This window comes from Pristiophorus japonicus, chromosome 10 (assembly GCF_044704955.1).
Source record: "Pristiophorus japonicus isolate sPriJap1 chromosome 10, sPriJap1.hap1, whole genome shotgun sequence".
In the NCBI taxonomy this organism is placed as follows: domain Eukaryota; kingdom Metazoa; phylum Chordata; class Chondrichthyes; family Pristiophoridae; genus Pristiophorus; species Pristiophorus japonicus.
Window position 1 is genome coordinate 190,239,885 of NC_091986.1, and position 22,870 is coordinate 190,262,754.

The 22,870-nt window shown below is 44.0% G+C and overlaps 1 protein-coding gene across 1 annotated transcript; it reads right to left on the bottom strand.

The window, feature by feature from the left end:
- Positions 1-4,010: 4,010 nt before the first annotated feature.
- ndufc2 (NADH:ubiquinone oxidoreductase subunit C2) lies at positions 4,011-21,508 on the bottom strand. Its single transcript, XM_070891599.1, has 3 exons — positions 21,164-21,508; positions 11,423-11,566; positions 4,011-4,207 (listed from the first exon to the last, which is right to left on the bottom strand). The coding sequence occupies exons 1-3, from the start codon at positions 21,300-21,302 to the stop codon at positions 4,158-4,160; spliced, it is 333 nt and encodes a 110-aa protein (XP_070747700.1). The 5' UTR covers positions 21,303-21,508; the 3' UTR covers positions 4,011-4,157.
- Between the last annotated feature and the right edge of the window lie 1,362 nt (positions 21,509-22,870).

Sequence of the window (22,870 nt, forward strand, 5' to 3'; positions counted from 1 at the left end):
TGAACACTCAAAGGTATCTACTGCTCACCTGAATTTGCAACAATTGGATCTTCGTAAAGGTAGACTGAGCTGAGAAAATTACCTTTTCCTTCCCTGGTTGTAAAACAATACACTAAGGCCTCGAAATTGGGTATTGCCCCGTTTGGGGGTGGTAACACTCGGGATGCACGAGACTTCACGACAGACATAGAAGCCTCGCCCCTTGCGATAAACTCAGGTTACTGCCCCCGGAAGGAAGTGGAGCGCTAAATCAAGCAGTGCTATGCAATGGGCTGCTTGGTGCTGCCACGTACAAGAAGCTCTTCCCTCAATTAAAGTGAAGGGCCCAAGCTGCATTCTCGGCCAAAGAAGAACCTACCTACGTGGAACACTGGGGAGCAGGGGTGCCGCGCAATCAAGCAGAGTGCAGGTCTGAGCGATCTCGGCACCGACCCCACGACCAAAGCACAACTGAAGCGGCAACAAAACGGCAGGTTTTTTTCTCAGCAGCCGGCCACCTCCCCGTTAAAATTTTGGGAAAATAAATCTTGTCTGATTTACTTAAATGCAAATAATAAATTTAAAAGGCTATCATAATTATTGCAGGAAATATTGACTGTACTAGGGCAAAATTAAAATGAGTTAAATCTGAATATCTTCTAAATAGTTTGATTCAGCACACTTGGGAGATACAGCATGATTTCTGAAACTGCAACATATCATTTTCCCTCACTGTCTTTACTAGACGACTTTAACCATTCACTGAAAGGTATTTCAATGAGTATTCATATTTTTTATCCGAAAATCTAATTTCTACACTTCAGATGGTAAAGATCTTATTTATAATGAATTATTTCAAATGTTGACCAATGCATGCACTATTTATGTACAACATTCCATGAGATGCTTCAGTCACAATTTTTACATGTGTGCAATGGCCGGGCAGGTTGTAAATGCTTTATGTACATTTTAATAATTCAGAAAATGAACGTGTCCAGTTTATTTTTTCCACCCCAAGACTTGTCTAGTTTAGGGAAAAAGTTAAAATAGCAGGCCAGATTCTGTCCATTGGGCAGAAAGTATATCCCTAATCTTTACCTAGCAAGGCGGGAAGTGCATTGGGGCATCAGTCCTAGAAATGTCAGGCTCACATTCGTAACTTCTTACATTGCGAGTTCCTAATCATATCTATGCCTTGGAAGGTCGGGAAGGAGAGAAGAACAGAGGCCCTCTTACAAAAGAATTGGAAGAAAAAATACCTTGCTCCAAAGCCTGGAAGCTATTGTGCAGTTTTGGCAAAACGCATAGAAGATGCACTGGCAAAGAACAATTACGTTTCACGAGAGATTATTCTGTTCATTGTTTTTAATGAGTAAAAAAGAAAAGTAAGCAACAGTCTTGGTTATTAGTGCCACCTTCAAGTACCCTACTTATCCCAACAGGAAACATTTTTATTTACAATGAAAAAAAATCAGCAGCCAAGAGATCCAATTTTCCTGGAACTAAGAGCCTAGAATGGTGTGGGGTGCCCACTTAACAGTATAATAAACATCTGTCACTGATATATTTGCATTTCTACTTCACTGAAAATTGCCCAATCTTCACTAGGTGCAATATCAAGCAGAGCAGCAGGAATCTGAGGGAGGAGTGTGACAACTGTTTAGTAAGTGGGCCATCTCGAATACAAAATCATATCCAAACATTCCAATTGAAGATCAGCATTGAATTCCTATTGCACAGAAAACAGATTTGAATTGCATATATTCCACCAGTGTATACCTTCACCGTGTATGCAGTCACATTTCACTACCTCTATTTCACCATCTGGGTGAAATGCACAGGAATAAAGTTGAAGAATCTCCGTACTTTACAGAATATAGGGTTCCTGATGTTTAAAACCTCCTTTTCCGTAGTTCTACAGATGCAGAGTTTCTTTTCACCCAATTTTTAATTGCAAGTGATGACCCGCAAGTGACAGATATTGTGAATTTTATCCCCTAGTCCATGGGGTTTCTCTTTCTATCGATTTTTGTTGTAAAAGTTCTTTGAAAGATACCATCCTCAAAATGGCTTCTGCAACTACACGCTGGAAATTCGGATTTATTGATTTGCCACTGCATGAAAGAAGCCAGTCAAGTCAATACTGCTCATTACTAACAGCCTCTATGAAAATCCGTGTGTTAGAATTCCATTTACAGAATAGTAGGCTATTAAAGCACAAACTGATAAACCCAAGCAGAGACACCTCTTGTCAGACATAAATGGCTACTGGTATTTTATTTACCTATTATGAAACTTGCTCTTCATTATTTGTCTTCCTTCCAGGTTGTTTTCTCAAAGGCTATAATGTATTTCAAAAGGTTTTATGGGCACAAAGCTCAGGTACTTTTGATTTAGCCACAAAAAGATGTTGTCATGGTAAAATGTGGCTCCTATGCAATTCGGAGAAAGACTGCTCCCCTAAGTGTTTGCCTATCTTTTGTTTGAAATATCTGGAAAGAAAGCCATTCAAAGGAACTGAACTAACTGATCTGTCTGTTTAATCTTTCATGAACTAGTTCAAAGCTGCTGTGCTAATTGAGTCAACTTCAACAACTGGCTGTTAATGCTCATTTTGGTGAACACTGCCATTTGTGAATAAACCTATATGGTAGTATAGTTTTCTAAGAATGTATCTGGCACCATTAATTTTAATCATCTTGTGAGTATGGTATAGTGGTTATGGTACTGGACTAGAAACCTTAGAAACAGGCTGTGGGTTCAAATCCCAACACGGCAGGTTATGAAATTAAATTCAATAGAACTGGCAATTTGTGGGTTGGCATTAGAAAAAGACAATGAAAGTTGCCAGATTTTTGGGTCATAAAAACCCAACTGCTCGCCACCCCGACCCGATCCAGCCTGCACATGATCCATCCCACACTGCGGTTGGCTCTGAATTGAATGCAACAATACCCACATGCTGTATTTAAGAAAAAAATCTTCTGAAGTACATATACTGTGGAAATCTACTTTTAAATATCGATAAAACAGGGCCGGTTTCCTAAATGCACATCCCAGCATGGAGTCACGCTGCTGAGAGCGCACAATTGGCAAATTGCAAGCCCACTCACTTTCCAACAATTTTCAGGACAGTAAAATGCGGGAACCTGGCCGTAGCGTCCCAATATGCATCTCTGGTGGGCAAGGGTCCGCATCGAGAGTGCATAATCAGAAAATCAACGCTGGCAAACAGATCTACTGTTCACCCACGGTATGCTACACCGCATTATTTTGCCAAGTTTTGCTTCAATCCATATGAGGCGTGGGTATCTGCAATGAACACAAGATAAAATATTGAGAAGCAAAAATTATTTAAAAATTCAATTTGATCTTCACAGTTGCCCTACCAAGTAGGTGGACCCATGTTTGGTGTCCCTTCTATAGCCAGCTGTTAGGAGGTACCAATTATAACTTCCTGTCTGATTTACACTCTCCCTAAAGGACAATTCCACCACTTTTGCTCAGCACCATCCCACTCAGCTGAGCTCAGATTGAAAACTGAGCAGTGGGGAATAAACCATAATTCATCGTACGCCATAATTATTGTCCCTTGGTGCTCTAAAGTTCAGTGCCATTGGACCATTCTAACATAGGAATTTTATTTTTCTATAAAAACACAGCATTTAATCTTTCTTATAAAATATTAAACAGTCCAACTATAAATTAATAAATATTGCAGAAGTCCTTTTATGCAGCTTGTTACTTTGGCCAGAGGACTCTCCATGTAACTGAAGTTGGCATTTCACCCAGAAATGGACGTTATCATTTAAAGGCTGCAATAGATTATTTGAGTTTCTAGAATTACATTATTTCATTCCAGCCAATTTTCACTCAAAGCTTACTTAACCTGCATTGCAATAATCCATTTACTGTCTGTCTGTCTCAAATTTTTACATCAGTTTGAGGGCAGAGACCAAAGACCATTTGCTTAATCTGATTACTTTGTGCCAAATTGCATTTTAATATCAGGATTAAATAAAACAGCATAATTATTTCATATAATTTATTACGAAGCAATTTACAATGAAAAAGACCATGAGCACACATTATTGTATTTTTATACATCAGCTGATAGACTGTAGTGTGAGTTATAACGATTACCCAACATGGTCTACTAAGAGTTACTGATGTGTAGTTTAGCGAATTGGATGAAAATTCTCCAGAATCTCAGCAAATGTCTTTTTTTCTGGAAAAGAAACATATGAATGAGAAAAATCAATCATGCTTAAAAATGAAAATAACCAATAATTTCATAGTGCTAGGATCGAATAGCAGACCCAAAATAACAAGATGTGGTTGTTGGGACAAGGGGCCCAAGTTTCCACACGCGCCTAGAACGGTGCAGTCCCGACCTGGATGCCAGTTTTTCGCGCCACAAAGTGCGTCTAAAAAAATCCTCGGTATTCTCCACCTACCTGCAGGTCCTCTGGCCCTCGGCGCAGCACAGCAGGAGCTGTGGGGGGGCAGAGCCAGGTCCCTGCGCTGAAAACAGTGCCGGGACCTCTGCACATGCGCGCTACAGTGAGCACGCAAGTGCAGTAGCTCCAGGTGCCGAACTGTGTGGGAGGGGCCCGAAACACGCAGCTCCTAGACCTGGCTGAATGGCCTCACTGGGGCTGCGTGAATAAGGCTCCTCCCACGGCCAGCTCCTGCTTCCCCCCCTGCCTCCGGACCAGACCCGACACCCGCTTTTCCCCCCTCCCCTCCCCCCCCCGACTCCTTTCCCGTTTTTTTCCTTCCTTTTTTCTTTTTTCCTTCCTTCTCTCTCTCTCTCTCTCTCTCTGAGGGTAATCTTCTGAGGTTGGGGTTATGACACATTGGGATGTACTTTCCACACAGCACCATTCCTGTACGAATGATTAAAACAATCAAATTGCTTTTTGCGCTTTTTCTTAAAGCGCAGATGTCGACCCATTTACTGTATCCAGGGTAATAGTATGACAGTTTTAAAAAAAGCAGACAGAAAAATTTAGTATGAGCAGATTCTGCACCTCACTGTTGCAGAGTAAAAAGAGTCCCAACAGTGCATTACACACATACTGCTTACTGTACCAGCTATTCTTTTGAACTCGCTAGTGTCGAGTACCAAATGAATGGGTAATTCTGTCCATGTGGAACTGGACTGAAACAAGGAAAGTCCCTTCACATAGCAAGTTTCAGCCACACAGGCTGAAATATATCTGAAGCGAGGAGTCATCCCCCTGCAAAACAGATACACTGCTTTGAGTACTGTTTTGAGTACTGTTGAGGGGGATGATTCATCAGGGGAGGGCAGCAGCAGCCAAGTTCATGGCACTGTGGCTGGCTCTGTTGCACAGGAGGGCAGGAAAAAGAGTGGGAGAGCGATAGTGATAGGGGATTCAATTGTAAGGGGAATAGATAGGCGTTTCTGTGGCCGCAACCGAGACTCCAGGATGGTATGTTGCCTCCTTGGTGCAAGGGTCAAGGATGTCTCGGAGCGGGTGCAGGACATTAAAAAAAGGGAGGGAGAACAGCCAGTTGTCGTGGTGCACATTGGTACCAACGACATAGGTAAAAAAAGGGATGAGGTCCTACGAGACGAATTTAAGGAGCTAGGAGCTAAATTAAAAAGTAGGACCTCAAAAGTAGTATTCTCGGGATTGCTACCAGTGCCACGTGCTAGTCAGAGTAGGAATCGCAGGACAGTGCAGATGAATACGTGGCTTGAGCAGTGGTGCAGCAGGGAGGGATTCAAATTCCTGGGGCATTGGAACAGGTTCTGGCGGAGGTGGGACCAGTACAAACCGGATGGTCTGCACCTGGGCAGGACCGGAACCAATGTCCGAGGGGGAGTGTTTGCTAGTGCTGTTGGGGAGGAGTTAAACTAATATGGCAGGGGGATGGGAACCAATGCAGGGAGACAGAGGGAAACAAAAAGGAGATAAAAGCAAAAGACAGAAAGGAGATGAGTAAAAGTGGAGGGCAGAGAAACCCAAGGCAAAAAACAAAAAAGGCCACTGAATATAAAGGGGCTGCAGGAGGGGTCAGAACTAAAAATCATGGTTTAAAAACAAGGATTAAAACACTCTACCTAAATGCACACAGCATTCAAAATAAAGTAAATGAGTTGACGGCACAAATCATTACAAATGGGTACGATTTGGTGGCCATTACAGAAACATGATTGCAGGGTGGCCAAGACTGGGAATTAAACATACAGGGGTATCTGACGATTCGGAAAGATAGACAAGGGAAAGGATATGGGGTAGCTCTGTTAATAAAGGATGATATCAGGGCAGTTGTGAGAGACGATATTGGCTCTAATGAACAAAATGTTGAATCATTGTGGGTGAAGATTAGAGATAGTAAGGGGAAAAAGTCACTGGTGGGCGTAGTTTATAGGCCCCCAAATAATAACTTCACGGTGGGGTGGGCAATAATCAAGGGAATAATGGAGGCATGTGAAAAAGGAACGGCAGTAGTCATTGGGGATTTCAACCTACATATCGATTGGTCAATTCAAATCGCACGGTGTAGCCTGGAGGAGGAATTCATAGAATGCATACGGGATTGTTTCTTAGAACAGTATGTTACAGAACCTACAAGGGAGCAAGCTATCTTAGATCTGGTCCTGTGTAATGAGACAGGAAAAATAAACGATCTCCTAGCAAAAGATCCTCTCAGAATGAGTAATCACAGTATGATTGAATTTGTAATACAGATTGAGGGTGAGGAAGTTGTGTCAGAAACGAGCGTACTATGCTTAAACAAAGGGGACTACAGTGGGATGAGGGCAGAGTTGGTGAAAGTAGACTGGAAGCACCGACTAAACAGTGGCACAATTGAGGAACAATGGGAGGACTTTTAAGGAGCTCTTTCATAGTGCGCAACAAAAATATATTCCAGTGAAAAAGAAGGGCGATAAGAGAAGGGATAACCAGCCGTGGATAACCAAGGAAATAAAGGAGAGTGTCAAATCAAAGACCAATGCGTATAAGGTGGCCAAGGTTAGTGGGAAACTAGAGGATTGGGAAAATTTTAAACAACAGCAAAGAATGACTAAAAAAGCAATAAAGAAAGGAAGATAGATTACGAAGGTAAACTTGCACAAAACATAAAAACAGATAGTAAAAGCTTTTACAGATATATAAAACGGAAAAGAGTGACTAAAGTAAATGTTGGTCCCTTAGAAGATGAGAAGGGGGATTTAATAATGGGAAATGTGGAAATGGCTGAGACCGTAAACAATTATTTTGCTTCGTCTTCACAGTGGAAAACCATGCCAAAAATTGCTGGTCACGGGAATGTGGGAAGGGAGGACCTTGAGACAATCACGATCACTCGGGGGGTAGTGCTGGACAGGCTAATGGGACTCAAGGTAGACAAGTCCCCTGGTCCTGATGAAATGCATCCCAGGGTATTAAAAGAGATGGCGGAAGTTATAGCAGATGCATTCGTTATAATCTACCAAAATTCTCTGGACTCTGGGGAGGTACCAGCGGATTGGAAAGCAGCTAATGTAACACCTCTGTTTAAAAAAGGGGGCAGACAAAAGGCAGGTAACTATAGACCGGTTAGTTCAACATCTGTAGTGGGGAAAATGCTTGAAATTATCATTCAGGAAGAAATAGCGGGACATCTAGATAGGAATAGTGCAATCAAGCAGACGCAGCATGGATTCATGAAGGGGAAATCATGTTTAACTAATTTACTGGAATTCTTTGAGGATATAACGAGCATGGTGGATAGAGGTGTACCGATGGATGTGGTGTATTTAGATTTCTAAAAGGCATTCGATAAGGTGCCACACAAAAGGTTACTGCAGAAGATAGAGGTACGCGGAGTCAGAGGAAATGTATTAGCATGGATAGAGAATTGGCTGCCGAACAGAAAGCAGAGAGTCGGGATAAAAGCGTCCTTTTCGGGTTGGAAATCGGTGGTTAGTGGTGTGCCACAGGGATCGGTGCTGGGACCACAACTGTTTACAATATACATAGATGACCTGGAAGAGGGGACAGAGTGTAGTGTAACAAAATTTGCAGATGACACAAAGATTAGTGGGGAAGTGGGTTGTGTAGAGGACACAGAGAGGCTGCAAAGAGATTTAGATAGTTTAAGCGAATGGGCTAAGGTTTGGCAGATGGAATACAATGTCGGAAAGTGTGAAGTCATCCACCTTGGGAAAAAAAAAAACAGTAAAAGGGAATATTATTTGAATGGGGAGAAATTACAACATGCTGAGGTGCAGAGGGACCTGGGGGTCCTTGTGCATGAATCTCAAAAAGTTTACAGGTGCAGCAGGTAATCAAGAAGGCGAATGGAATGTTGGTCTTCATTGCGAGAGGGATGGAGTACAAAAGCAGGGAGGTCCTGCTGCAACTGTATAGGATATTGGTAAGGCCGCACCTGGAGCACTGCGTGCAGTTTTGGTCACCTTACTTAAGGAAGGATATACTGGCTTTGGAGCGGGTAGAGAGACGATTCACTAGGCTGATTCCGGAGATGAGGGGGTTACCTTATGATGATAGATTGAGTAGACTGGGTCTTTACTCGTTGGAGTTCAGAAGGATGAGGGGTGATCTTATAGAAACATTTAAAATCATGAAAGGGATAGACAAGAAAGAGGCAGAGAGGTTGTTTCCACTGGTCGGGGAGACTAGAACTAGGGGGCACAGCCTCAAAATACGGAGGAGCCAATTTAAAACCGAGTTGAGAAGGAATTTCTTCTCCCAGAGGGTTGTGAATCTGTGGAATTCTCTGCCCAAGGAAGCAGTTGAGGCTAGCTCATTAAATGTATTCAAGTCACAGATAGATAGATTTTTAACCAATAAGGGAATTAAGGGTTACGGGGAGAGGGCGGGTAAGTGGAGCTGAGTCAACGACCAGATCAGCCATGATCTTATTGAATGGCTGAGCAGGCTCGAGGGGCTAGATGACCTACTCCTGTTCCTAATTCTTATGTTCTTATGAGTCAGGAAAGCATGAAAACCCATTGTGACATCCCCAGATTTCGGCAGGGAATTTGTTGCAACATTCGCATCGATCGGCATGTGTAAGAACATTGTTTACCCCCATCTTCCAGCACGATCCAAAGCCAAGATTTGCAGGGGAACTAATCGTCATACGACACAGCAATGACGGTGACGAACCAAAGAGCTCTGAAGCAGCGCTATCTCACAGAAGTGTCATTTACGCAGTTATATTTGCGAAACACGTCCAAAAGATATTGTAAGTTACATCCATAATGCTTCACTTGTGAATTTCAACGTTTTCAAGGGGGGAGAAGAATCAATGGCCCCAAGTTTCCACATGATTTGCTCCTAATTTTTAGGAGCAACTGGTGGAGAACGGAGTATCTTAGAAATCAGAATTCTCCACATTTAAGTTTTCTGCAGTTCTAGTCAGGTAGAACAGTTTCACTTTTGAACAGAATTTTTTTTTCCAAAAGGGGGAGTGTCCGGCCACTGACGCCTGATTTGAAAGTTTCCACAGTGAAAACGTACTCCAAACTAACTTAGAATGGAGCAAGTGAAGATTTTTGTAGGCTTGAAAAAACCTTGTCTACACATTAAAAAATCAGGCGCAGGTTACAAATTAGGCGTCCGGAACAGGGTGGGGGGCGGGGGGGGGAAGGGAAGTCATTACATTCTACAATAAATCCTTAGTTATACTTATACAAATATTTCCAACCTGAATAAAAATTTATAAGCAAAGAAAAGATTAAATAAACTATGTTCCTACCTGTGTGAAAGTGCTTCAGGCAGGCCTTTCAGGCAGGGAGAAGGCTGCAGGAAGCCTCAGAAGTTGAGGCAGCCGTTCCCGACGGCAGGGGGGGGGGGGGGGAGGGGGGGGAGGCAGTGAGGGCCCGACCGACGGCAGCTGGGGGGAGGCAGGGAGAAGGCTGCAGGAAGCCTCACAAGTTGAGGCAGCTACAAAGAACTACAAAAATGGCCGAGTGCCAATGTTTCCTTCACGCTGCGCGTGCGCGAACGCTCCAACGCGCACGCGCAGGGTTGCCGGCATGAAAAAAACTCATTTAAATGGTACCCGCCCCCGCCTACTTACAAAATCGGCGCGAATGGTAGGCTCCGCCCCCTGGGCGCTGCGCCAAGCTGACATCGAGCTGCAAAGCGCTCGAGAATAGCACGTTTTTTTTCAGGCGCCGTTTTCAGCGCGAAAAACGGGCGCCCAGCTCGGAGGGGCGCCTGTTTTGCCGCGTGTGGAAACTTGGGGCCAATGCATGTGCAGTATATTCTGACAAATTAATTTCACTTTGAAATGTCATGAATGGGTCTGCTGAACAGATGAGAAATGCTGGGTGGCATTTTAAAGAAAAATTGCTTCCCGTATATGTTTGCAATAATCACCTCCCCAGATATTGCAACAATTTACTGCTTGTAACATTTTATTAAATATTTTTATTACATGGCATTTTTTTTTTAAATCAGCAACCTTTAAATTCCAAGCCCAGAACAAATCTTTGAGCCGTCTGGGCGCTGAGCAGTTTAATCAAAACCACAACATTGATGAAAGACGTTCCCTGGGCAATACTGGCAGCAATATGCCAGTGCTTCCTGCTGCAGTGTTCCCACAAGTTGCACCATTAGTATTGAATGAGTTTTCAGGAAATTCCAGGTCCAAGTTTTAAGATGATATTGCAGGCTTTTCTTTTTGCATAAACCCAGCATTCTACTGAGATGTGATTTCTGATATAATTTAAGCACCGCCATTAAAGTCAGTTTGTTAGTAGCTGAGTCGTTCAGACCAGGAAGGTACCAGATTCAATCCGCAGCCTGATTTCAGCTAGCTTAATCTTTAGGGAGATGAGGATAAATGTTTTCACTCAGAGTTATCGGGATCTGGAATGCTCGACCTGAAAATGTGGTGGAAGCTGATTTCATAAATAATTTTGAAGGGGAGTTGGACAGATATTCGAGGATGAGGAACTTACAGGGTTACCGACAAAAAGCATGATAGCTCTTTCAAAGAGTCAGCACAGGCATGATAGGCCGAATGGCCTCCCTCTGAGCTATAAGTTTCCATGATTCTGGGCAGCATCGGGGACACTACAAATGGCCTCATGTCCCATGGATTTAGAAGGGCAAATACAGCTTGAATTCCTAAATCAAGCATTTTGGAACATTTTTCTACAATCAATAAATGTAAGTGGTTGTTCTGTTGTTGATTATTATCCAGTGACCCCTACTGGCAATGTGCATTTCTCAATATTGGATGAGGACAGATTAAGCTTGTCTGCAATGCAACTGATTAATCTGGCAGCTTTTGCTGTCTAGGTTTTGTATTGCTTCATTATAAAACTTTCATGTGTGTGACTGCAGAATTCTTTTGAAGAGGTAGTTCAACACCTATCTAAGAAGTAAACATCCCCTTACAGCCTATGTATTTTTTGCTATTAATTTGTACTCAATGAATTACATACCTTTTGCAGGAAAATCATCTGGGTGACGCTGAATATATTCCATCATTTCATGGTCTACTTTGGCAGTCTTGTAATTTTCCAGCTTTGTGACGTAATAGCCAATAAACCATCCAACACTTGCAAAAAGAAGCTGTCGGTGCACGCCTACAACAAAAGAGAGAGATTTTAGTTGCTCTGCTATATGGAATAAGATGACAAAACATGCCCTAAAGCAAGAATACGTGGCACCTGGTCTTTTTCCACAAGCATTCCTAGCGCAATGACAAACGATTTTTCGTCTGCCTAATACACTAATTCATATAAAAGTGGGTCTGCTTTGAACACACCATGTGTGTGCCCTTTGATCTGTGAATCCTAATTTGTCACCCTGAGGTTTCACTGAGTTTTAATCAAGCTTCACAAGCAACGGACAGAGCCCATCGAGTCAGTGCTTCACCGACACGGACACTATGGGCCGAATGGCCTCCTTCTGTGTTGTAATTTTTCTATGATTCTACGAACAACCTTGTCATTTACAATATGCTGGTCCAACTGACTGTCCATTTAACCAGGCACCTGTGAATGCCAATTCTTCCCTTCAGACTGCAATAAAAATTGTTAAAGACTATAATATCCAGCATCCCTTTGAATTCCTCTTGCAGAACTTCAGTACTCCTCGGAATTAAATTTACTTACACGTTTTTCCTCTGCCTTCTGGGGTTTGACATGCATTTTGTGGGAAAAATGGCACAAGGACTGTAAACCAGTTCCAAAAGGTCACATTTTCAGCTAATAGATGCTGAAGTTTGACATGGTAGCATCATAATTGCAACCAAGCCAACCTTTGATGATATTTGCTGGCTTCAAAAAGAGGATCATTACCATTCAAAGAGTTACCTTTAATTACAACACAAGCAGTCTGATTGCACCTTGACTAGAAAGCTCATCAATGGCACGTCAAGGATTAAATCTGACTTGACATCATATAGGATTGAATTGCAGACATGTAAGCAATCTGATTATTTAAGCCTAGATGTAAGCAAATACCAAAGCAAGGAGCACATACACAAAAGGTAAACATTTATGTAAACCACTTACATTCAAATAATTTTCATTCATGAGAAACATGAATGGAGAGTAATGAAGAAAATGCTCATCGTCCAAAAGGATCTTCTTTTCTCTCTAGCCTCCAACCTCATGATCACAAACATTTATTACTTTTATTTGAATTGATACTACTATGATCAGTTCACCTCTGACCATTGTGGTCTTGTTCCTCCCCCATCTGAATACCTTCTGAATGTTGAAATAAAGATTCATTGCACTGTTTCATACTCTTAACTTATTCTTTCTCAAAACCTCAAAATTGTCAGACTTTTATCTCCCTCAGATTCCCTGCCTCTTACAATTTCTACCATGTATGGTGCAGCTGTGGCTTTTTAAGGCCACAACGTCCAATTGAACAGCACAGGTTCCAGTCAGTCAGAGTTTAAATAGTGCTTAGTCAGGGAACTTTCAGATTGATAAATTGCAGTTTGCAAGTCATTAACACCCAAAATTTGGCAACTGGCTTCCATACTTTAACAAATATGATTGCTAAGGTCAGAAGTTAGACATATTGGCCTGGAAATTGTGGTCGGAGGCTTGCCGCCAGCGTACGTCTCTGAACCGAAAGAAAATACAAACTTACCTCATGTCTCAGGATTGCTACCAGTGCCACGTGCTCGTCAGAGTAGGAACTGCAGGATAGCTAAGATGAATACGTGGCTTGAGGAGTGGTGCAGAAGGGAGGGATTCAAATTCCTGGGACATTGGAACCGGTTCTGGGGGAAGTGGGACCAGTACAAACCGGAAGGTCTGCACCTGGGCAGGACCGGAACCAATATCCTAGGGGGGAGTGTTTGCTAGTGCTGTTGGGGAGGGTTTAAACTGATATGGCTGGGGGATGGGAACCTATGCAGGGACACAGAGGGAAGTAGAATAGGGGTAGAAGCAAAAGATAGAAAGAAGAAAAGTAAAAGTGGAGGGCAGAGAAACCCAAGGCAAAAAGCAAAAAGGGCCACATTACAGCAAAATTCTAATGGAGCAAAGTGTGTTAAAAAGACAAGCCTGAAGGCTCTGTGCCTCAATGCGAGGAGTATTCGTAATAAGGTGGACGAATTAACTGTACAGGCAGCAATTAACGAATATGATATAATTGGCATCACGGAGACAAGGCTCCAGGGTGACCAAGGCTGGGAACTCAACATCCAGGGGTATTCAACATCCAGGGGTATTCAACAGTCAGGAAGGATAGACAGAAAGGAAAAGGTGGTGGGGTAATGTTGCTGGTTAAAGAGGAAATTAACGCAATAGTAAGAAAGGACATTAGCTTGGATGATGTGAAATCTGTATGGGTGGAGCTGCAGAATATCAAAGGGCAGAAAACGCTGGTGGGAGTTGTGTACAGACCACCAAACAGTAGTAGTGAGGTTGGGGACAGCATCAAACAAGAAATTAGGGATGCATGCAATAAAGGTACAGCAGTTATCATGGGCAACTTTAATCTAAATATAGATTGGGCTAACCAAACTGGTAGCAATACGGTGGAGGAAGATTTCCTGGAGTGTATTAGGGATAATTTTCTAGACCAATATGTCGAGTAACCAACCAGAGGGCTGGCCATCCTAGACAGGATGATGTGCAATGAGAAGGGACTAATTAGCAATCTTGTTGTGCGAGGTCCCTTGGGGGAAGAGTAACCATAATATGGTAGAATTCTTTATTAAGAGACTAGAGTCCTGAACTTAAGGAAAGGTAACTTCGATGGCATGAGAGGTGAATTGGCTAGAATAGACTGGCGAATGATACTTAAAGGGTTGACGGTAGATAGGCAATGGCAAACATTTAAAGATCACATGGATGAACTTCAACAATTGTACATCCCTGTCTGGAGTAAAAATAAAACGGGGAAGGTGGCTCAACCGTGGCTAACAAGGGAAATTAAGGGTAGTGTTAAATCAAAGGAAGAGGCATATTAATTGGCCAGAAAAAGCAGCAAACCTGAGGACTGGGAGAAATTTAGAATTCAGCAGAGGAGGACAAAGGATTTAATTAGGAGAGGGAAAATAGAGTATGAGAGGAAGCTTGCTGGGAACATAAAAACTGATTGCAAAAGCTTCTATAGATATGTGAAGAGAAAAAGATTAGTGAAGACAAACAGGTCCCTTGCAGTCAGAATCAGGTGAATTTATAATGGAGAACAAAGAAATGGCAGACCAGTTCAACAAATACTTCACAAAGTAAGACACAAATAACCTTCCAGAAATACTAGGGGACCGAGGGTCTAGTGAGAAGGAGGAACTGAAGGAAATTCTTATTAGTCGGGAAATTGATGAGATTGAAGGCCGATAAATCCCCAGAGCCTGATAGTCTGCATCCCAGAGTTCTTAAGGAAGTAGCCCTAGAAATAGTGGATGCATTGGTGATCATTTTCCAGCACTCTATTGACTCTGGATCAGTTCCTATGGACTGGAAGGTAGCTAATGTAACACCACTTTTTAAAAAAGGAGGGAGAGAGAAAACGGGGAATTATAGACCGGTTAGCCTGACATCAGTAGTGGGGAAAATGTTGGAATCAATTATTAAAGATGAAATCATTTGGAAAGTAGTGACAGGATCAGCCCAAGTCAGCATGGATTTATGAAAGGGAAATTATGCTTGACAAATCTTCTTGAAATTTTTTTGAGGATGTAACTAGTAGTGTGGACAAGGGTGAACCAGTGGATGTGGACTTTCAAAAGGCTTTTGACAAGGCCCACACAAGAGATTGGTGTGCAAAATTAAAGCACATGGTATTGGGGGTAATGTACTGACGTGGATAGAGAACTGGCTGGCAGACAGGAAGCAGAGAGTTGGGATAAACGGGTCCTTTTCAGAATGGCAGGCAGTAACTAGTGGGGTGCCGCAGGGCTCAATGCTGGGACCCCAGCTATTTACAATATACATCAATGATTTAGATGAAGGAATTGAGTGTAATATCTCCAAGTTTGCAGATGACACTAAGCTCGGTGGCAGTGTGAGCTGTGAGGAGGATGGTAAGAGGCTGCAGGGTGACTTGGACAGGTTAGGTGAGTGGGCAAATGCATGGCAGATGCAGTATAATGTTGATAAATGTGAGGTTATCCACTTTGGTGGCAACAACAGGAAGGCAGATTATTATCTGAATGGCGGCAGATTAGCAAAGGGGGAGATGCAACGAGACCTGGGTGTCATGGTACATCAGTCATTGAAAGTTGCCATGCAGGTACAGCAGGTGGTGAAGAAAGCAAATGAAGAAGTTGGCTTTCATAGCTAGGGGATTTGAGTATAGGAGCAGGGAGGCCTTACTGCAGTTGTACAGGGCCTTGGTAAGGCCTCACCTGGAATATTGGTCTCCTAATCGGAGGAATGACGTTCTTGCTATTGAGGGAGTGCAGCGAAGGTTCACCAGACTGATTCCAGGAATGGCAGGACTGACATATGAGGAGAGACTGGATCGACTGGGCCTGTATTCACTGGACTTTAGAAGGATGAGAGGGGATCTCATAGAAACATATAAAATTCTGATGGGACTGGACAGGTTAGATGCAGGAAGAATGTTCCCGATGTTGGGGAAATCCAGAACCAGGGGACACAGTCTAAGGATAAGGGGTAAGCCATTTAGGACTGAGATGAGGAGAAACTTTTTCACTCAGAGTTGTTAACCTGTGGAATTCTCTACCGCAGAGAGTTGTTGATGACAGTTCAGTGGATATATTCAAGAGGGAGTTAGATATGGCCATTATGGCTAAAGGGATCAAGGGATATGGAGAGGAAGCAGGAAAAGTGCACTGAGGTGAATGATCAGCCATGATCATATTGAATGGTGGTGCAAGCTCGAAGGGCCGAATGGCCTACTCCTGCACCTATTTTCTATGACTCAGGAACTTCGGCCTGTTATGATCCTGGGCCTCGAGGCGCACACCTGCATAAAGACCCACGGATCCCAGGGGCGCATGCGGTCCGCAAGTGTCCCTGGGATCACATGGGCCAACCAATCAAAAAAGGGGATTCCATTTACATATGGAATCCCCATAAGCACAATAGAAATCACCTAATAAATAAAATCTCAGAACACTGAAATAAAAATAAATGCTCACAGGTTCAAAATTAATCAAAAGACCCTTTAGGGAAACATTTAAAATAAAAATTACATTTTTTGAAAATTAAATTTAAACATTTTAAAAAGACAATATTTACCTTCACTAATTTCAACAGTAAGTGAATGTTTAAATCATTTTCTGCCTCACCACCCTTTCAGGCCAAACCTCTGCCACCCTCTGGGTGAAAATAATTCCCCTCAAATCCCCTACGAATTACTTTAAATCTATGCCCCCTGGTTATTGACCCTTCTAAGGGAAATTGGTCCTCCTATCCACTCTATCTAGGCCCCTCATAATTTTATACATCTCAATAAGGTCTCCCCTCAATTCCAAAGAAAACAACCCCAATCCATCCAATCTTTTCTCATAACTAAAATTCTCCAGAATAGGCAACATCCTCGTAAATCTCCTCTGCACCCTCTCTAATGCAATCACATCTTTCCTGTACTGTCTTGTTGCAAGAATCCTCCTGAATCGCCTTCTTCCTGTGGCTGAAGAACTCCTCCCAGAGTCGCAACGCGGATTCCGCCCACTAAGGGGCACAATGGACATGATCTTCACCATGCGGCAGATACAAGAAAAATGCAGGGAACAGCACCAACCCCTGTACATGGCCTTCTTCAACCTCACAAAAGCCTTCAACACTGTCAACCGTGAGGGATTATGGAGGTCCTCCTCAGATTCGGCTGCCCTCAAACGTTTGTCACCATTCTCAGCTTGCTCCACGATGACATGCAAGCTGTGATCCTGACCAACGGATCCACCACAGACCCATTCCACGTTTGGACCGGGGTCAAGTAAGACTGTGTCATCGCACCAACGCTCCTCTCGATCTTCCTTGCTGCAATGCTCTATCTCACCCTCGGTAAGCTCCCCACTGGAGTGGAGCTAAATTACAGGACAAACGGGAACCTGTTCAACCTCCGCCGCCTGCAGGCCAGACCCAAAGTCGGCCCACTCCACTGTCATCGAACTACAGTACGCAGACGACGCCTGCGAATGCGCACACTCAGAGGCCGAACTCCAAGCCATCGTCAACACTTTCACCGAGGCGTACGAGAGCATGGGACTTACGCTAAACATCCATAAGACAAAGGTCCTCTACCAACCTGCCCCTGCTACACAGCACTAACCCCCGGTTATCAAAAATCCACAACGAGACGTTGAGCAACGTGGACCATTTTCCATACCTCGGGAACCTACTGTCAAGAAGGGCAGACATCGATGACTAGGTCCAACACCGCCTTCAGTGTGCCAGTGCAGCCTTCGGTTACCTGAGGAAGAGAGTGTTTGAAGACCAGGACCTCAAACCCGGCACCAAGCTCATGGTCTACAGAGCAGTGGTGATACCCGCCCTCCTATATGGCTCAGAGACATGGACTATGTACAGCAGGCACCTCAAAACACTGGAGAAGTACCACCAACGCTACCTCCGCAAGATCCTACAAATCTATTAGCAGGATAGGCGCACCAACGTCAGTGTTCTCGCTCAGGCCAGCATCGAAGCATTGACCACGCTCGATCAGCACCGCTGGCTGGGCCACATCGCCCGCATGCCTGACACGAGACTCCCAAAACAAGCACGCTACTCGGAGCTCCAACACAGCAAGCGAGCCCCAGGTGGGCAGAGGAAACGCTTCAAAACACCCTCAAAGCCTCCTTTGAAAAAATGTAAGATCCCCACCGACACCTGGGAATCATTGGCCCAAGACCGCCCAAAGTGAAGGAAAGCATCCAGGAAGGTGCTGAACACCTCGAGTTTCTTTGCCAAGAGCAAGCTGAAGCCAAGCGTCGACAGCAGAAGGAATGCGTGGCAACTCACCCACCTGTTTCATCAGCCACCGTTTGCTCCACCTGTGACAGGGACTGTCGATCCCGCATTGGACTCTTCAATCACCTGAGAGCTCATAACTACTGTGGAAGCAAGTCACCCTCGACGCCGAAGGACTACCTATGATGAATGTGGTGACCAAAACTGCCACAGTAATCTAGCTGTGGCCTAACTAGTGTTTTATACAGTTCAAGCATAACCTCCCTGCTCAGCTAATAAAGGCACGTATTCAGTATGCCTTCTTAGCCATCTTATCTACCTGGCCTGCCACCTTCAGGGATCTGTGGACATGCAGACATGCACTCCAATGTCCCTTTGTTCCTCTGCACTTTTCAGTATCCAACCATTTAATGTGTATTCCCTTGCCTTGTTAGCCCTTCCCAAATACATTACCCAACACTTCTCAGGATTGAATTCCATTTGCCACTGTTCTGCCCACCGGACCAGTTCATTGATATCTTCCTGCAGTCTATAGCTTTCTTTTTCATTATCAACCACACAGCCAAACCTTGTATTATCTGCAAGCTTAATCATGCCCCCTACATTCAAGTCTAAATCATTGATACATACCACAAAAAGCAAGGGACCTAGTACTGAGCCCTGTGGAACCCCAATGGAAACAGCCTTCCAGTTACATTACCCTTTGCTTCCTGCCTCTGAGCCAATTTTGGATCCAACTTGCCATTTTGCCTTGGATCCCATGGGCTTTTACTTTCGTGACCAGTCTACCAAGTGGGACCTTATCAAAAGCCTTGCTAAAATCCGTACAGACTATATCAAATGCGCTACCCTCATCGACCCTCCTCAAAAAATTCAATCAAGTTAGTCAGACACGACCTTCCCATAACAAATCCATGCTGACTGTCCTTGATTAATCCGGATCTTTCTCAATGAAAATTTATCCTGACTCCCTGAATTTTTTTCCAATAACTTTCCCACCACCAAAGTTAGGCTGACTGGCCTGTAATTACTCGGTCTATCCCTTTCTCCCTTTTTAAACAATGGTACAATGTTAGCAGTCCTCCAGCACCACACCTGTAGCCAGAAGGGTTTGGAAAATGATGGTAAGAGCCTCTGCTATTTCTTCTCTTGCTTCCCTTAAGAGCCTGGGATACATTTCATCCAGGCCTGGGGATTTATTCATGTTCAAAGATGCTAAACCCCTAATATTTCCTCTCTCACTATGTTTATTTTATCTAATATTTCACACTCCTCCCTGCTGGCAACGCCTGCATCGCCCCTCTCTTTTGTGAGGACAGATGCAAGTGTTCATTAAGAACTATACCCACACATCTTCCGCCTCCACACACAGATTATCTTCATGATCTCTAATAGGCCCTACTCTTTCTTCAGTTATCCTCTTCCTCTTAATGTATTTATAAAACATATTTGGGTTTTCCTTGATTTTACGTGCCAAAATGTTTTCATGCTCTCTCTTTGCTTTCCTCATTTCCTTTTAATTTCACCCCTGCACTTTCTATACTCTTCTAGAGTTTCTGTAGTATTGAGCCCTCGGTATCTGTCATAAGCCTCCATTTTTTTCTTTATCCTAGACTTGTTAGTTCAACTCTTTTTCTTTAAGGGAACATACTTGCTCTGAACCCTCACAATCTCCTCCTTAAAAGTAACATTAGTTTTTCCCCAATTGAGAAATTTTATTCCTGGTCTATCTTTGTCCTTTTCCATAACTACCCTAAATCTAACTGAATTATGATCACTAGTACCAAAATGCTCTCCCAATGATACCCCTTCCACCTGCCCAGCTTCATTCCCTAAAACTGAATTCAGAACCTCCCCCTCCAGTGTTGGGCTTGCTACATACTGACTAAAAAAGTTCTCTTGAATGCATTTTAGGAATTCTGCACCCTCTATACCATTCACACCAATCTTATCCCAGTTAATATTAGGGTAGTTGAAATCCCTGACTATTACTGCTCAATAGTTTCTGCACCTCAGAAATTTGCCTACATATTTGTTCTTCTATCTCCACCTGACTGAGGGTCTACAGTACACTCTCAGCAGTGTGATCACCCCATTTTTGTTCTTCAGTTCAACCCATATGGACTGCTTTCACTAGGCGTAAAGGTTTTGTGGGTATTCGCTGTGCAGTAATTGGGCACCAGTGAAAAAGTGTTGTTTTGTAGCGGATGCGGTGGATCTGTCCAAACGAAACTTGATAGATCGCACGATCCGGGTTTTCGCACATGTTCTGAGGGTTTCCGACAACGTACACTGTGTCGGAAACACCGTAAAATCCGGGCCATTATTGATTCATAAGTCAACGAGGCATTTTACATAATGTTCTGTACATTGCAAAGTAGTTTTTTTAAATTGCTTATACATCACGTGAAATTGAGAGGATACACGTGAACGATTGCCATACGAAGCAGTTATAGGCCACAGAAACAGATGCAAGTTACAGATTTTTTTTGAAGTAAATATTATTTTTTTTTTTAAAAAGTAACTATTACAACCTAACAGCCCCTCCCCCTCAGACAGCGCGCTCTCAACTAAAAGGGTGGGGGGTTAGTCCAAAGAGAGGCCTTTAATGTTTACGGTGAAAAGTGGTAGATGTACAAAAATGCATGTTGACTTCAAGCTGAGAATGAGCTTAGTATTGCTGGTGTTCACCATAGGCCGGGAGGGGGGAGTAACTCTGCAGGGACTGCCCTCCCCCCCGGCCCCTGCTGTTTGAAAGCGACTGTCGGGTCAGGCCGGGCCGGGCCCGCAGCTTCATGTCCCCGCCGGGTTTTCCAGGCTTTCACTCACCGGCTTTGAGCGGCGGCCGCCGGTTGACGCCGTTCTGCAGCAGCGCGGTGGTCCAGCCGATGACGCCCAGCCACACGCTGTTACGGTTGACGATGCCCGGCGGCGGCAGAACCTTGGCCTCGGCCGGCAAGAGCCCCATCTCCACTCACTTCCTAACCGTCACCCACGGACCGCAACTCAAGGGCAACGGACAGCCGCTTTCCGCACGCGCCCCTCAGACTGTCCGGGTGGAGCTCCGCATCGATAATAAAACGTTCCGACCCTCAATCCCAACCCCAACCAGCTGCTTGTCTCCGGTTTACTGACAAACAGCTGCTTGATGTTCCCAATACACGGATTCCTGTTTGACTATAAAACTCCGACCCAGAAAACAAATACAAGTGTCAGCCATGGCTCAGTGGGTAATTCCAGTGTAGTGCTGAGGGAGTGCTGCACTGTCAGAGGTGCTGTCTTTTGGATGAGATGTTATACCGAGGCCCCCCTATTTCACTACATAAATGTAGTATCAACATTGTCTCAGTTGGTAGCACACTCGCCGCTGAGTCAGAAGTTTGTGGTTTCAAGTCCCACTCCAGGAACATAAGCACATAAAACTAGGCTGATGCCCCAGGGGAGTCATCATCATAGGCAGTCCCTCGGAATCGAGGAAGACTTGCTTCCACTCTAAAAATGAGTTCTTAGGTGACTGAACAATCCAATCCTGCTTTGAGTACTGTTGGGGAGGATGACTCATCAGGGGAGGGCAGCAGCAGCCAAGTTCATGGCACCGTAGGTGGCTCTGCTGCAAAGGAGGGCAGGAAAAAGATTGGGAGCGCGATAGTGATAGGGGATTCGATGGTGAGGGGAATAGATAGGCGTTTCTGCGGACGCAACCGAGACTTCAGGATGGTATGTTGCCTCCCTGGTGCAAGGGTCAAGGATGTCTCGGAGCGGGTGCAGGACATTCTGAAATGGGAGGGAGAACAGCCAGTTGTCGTGGTGCACATTGGTACCAACGACATAGGTAAAAAAAGGGATGAGGTCCTACGAAAAGAATTTAAGGAGCTAGGAGCTAAATTAAAAAGTAGGACCTCAAAAGTAGTAATCTCGGGATTGCTACCAGTGCCACGTGCTAGTCAGAGTAGGAATCGCAGGATAGCGCAGATGAATACATGGCTTGAGCAGTGGTGCAGCAGGGAGGGATTCAAATTTTTGGGGCATTGGAACCGGTTCTGGGGGAGGTGGGACCAGTACAAACCGGACGGTCTGCACCTGGGCAGGACCGGAACCAATGTCCTAGGGGGAGTGTTTGCTAGTGCTGTTGGGGAGGAGTTAAACTAATATTGCAGGGGGATGGGAACCTATGCAGGGAGACAGAGGGAGACAAAAATGAGGCAAAAGCAAAAGACAGAAAGGAGATGAGGAAAAGTGGAGGGCAGAGAAACCCAAGGCAAAGAACAAAAAGGGCCACTGTACAGCAAAATTCTAAAAGGACAAAGGGTGTTAAAAAAGCAAGCCTGAAGGCTTTGTGTCTTAATGCAAGGAGTATCCGCAATAAGGTGGATGAATTAACTGTGCAAATAGATGTTAACAAATATGATGTGATTGGGATTACGGAGACGTGGCTCCAGGATGATCAGGGCTGGGAACTCAACATCCAGGGGTATTCAACATTCAGGAAGGATAGAATAAAAGGAAAAGGAGGTGGGGTAGCATTGCTGGTTAAAG

Excerpts from the sequence above, each read along its gene's own strand:
- ndufc2 (XM_070891599.1), bottom strand. The coding sequence starts at position 21,302 with ATGGGGCTCTTGCCGGCCGAGGCCAAGGTTCTGCCGCCGCCGGGCATC. Across the intron at positions 11,567-21,163 it reads GCGGCCGCCGCTCAAAGCCG|GCGTGCACCGACAGCTTCTT; the intron begins GTGAGTGAAAGC and ends CTTTTGTTGTAG. Across the intron at positions 4,208-11,422 it reads AGATGATTTTCCTGCAAAAG|AAAAAAAGACATTTGCTGAG; the intron begins GTATGTAATTCA and ends TTTCTTTTCCAG.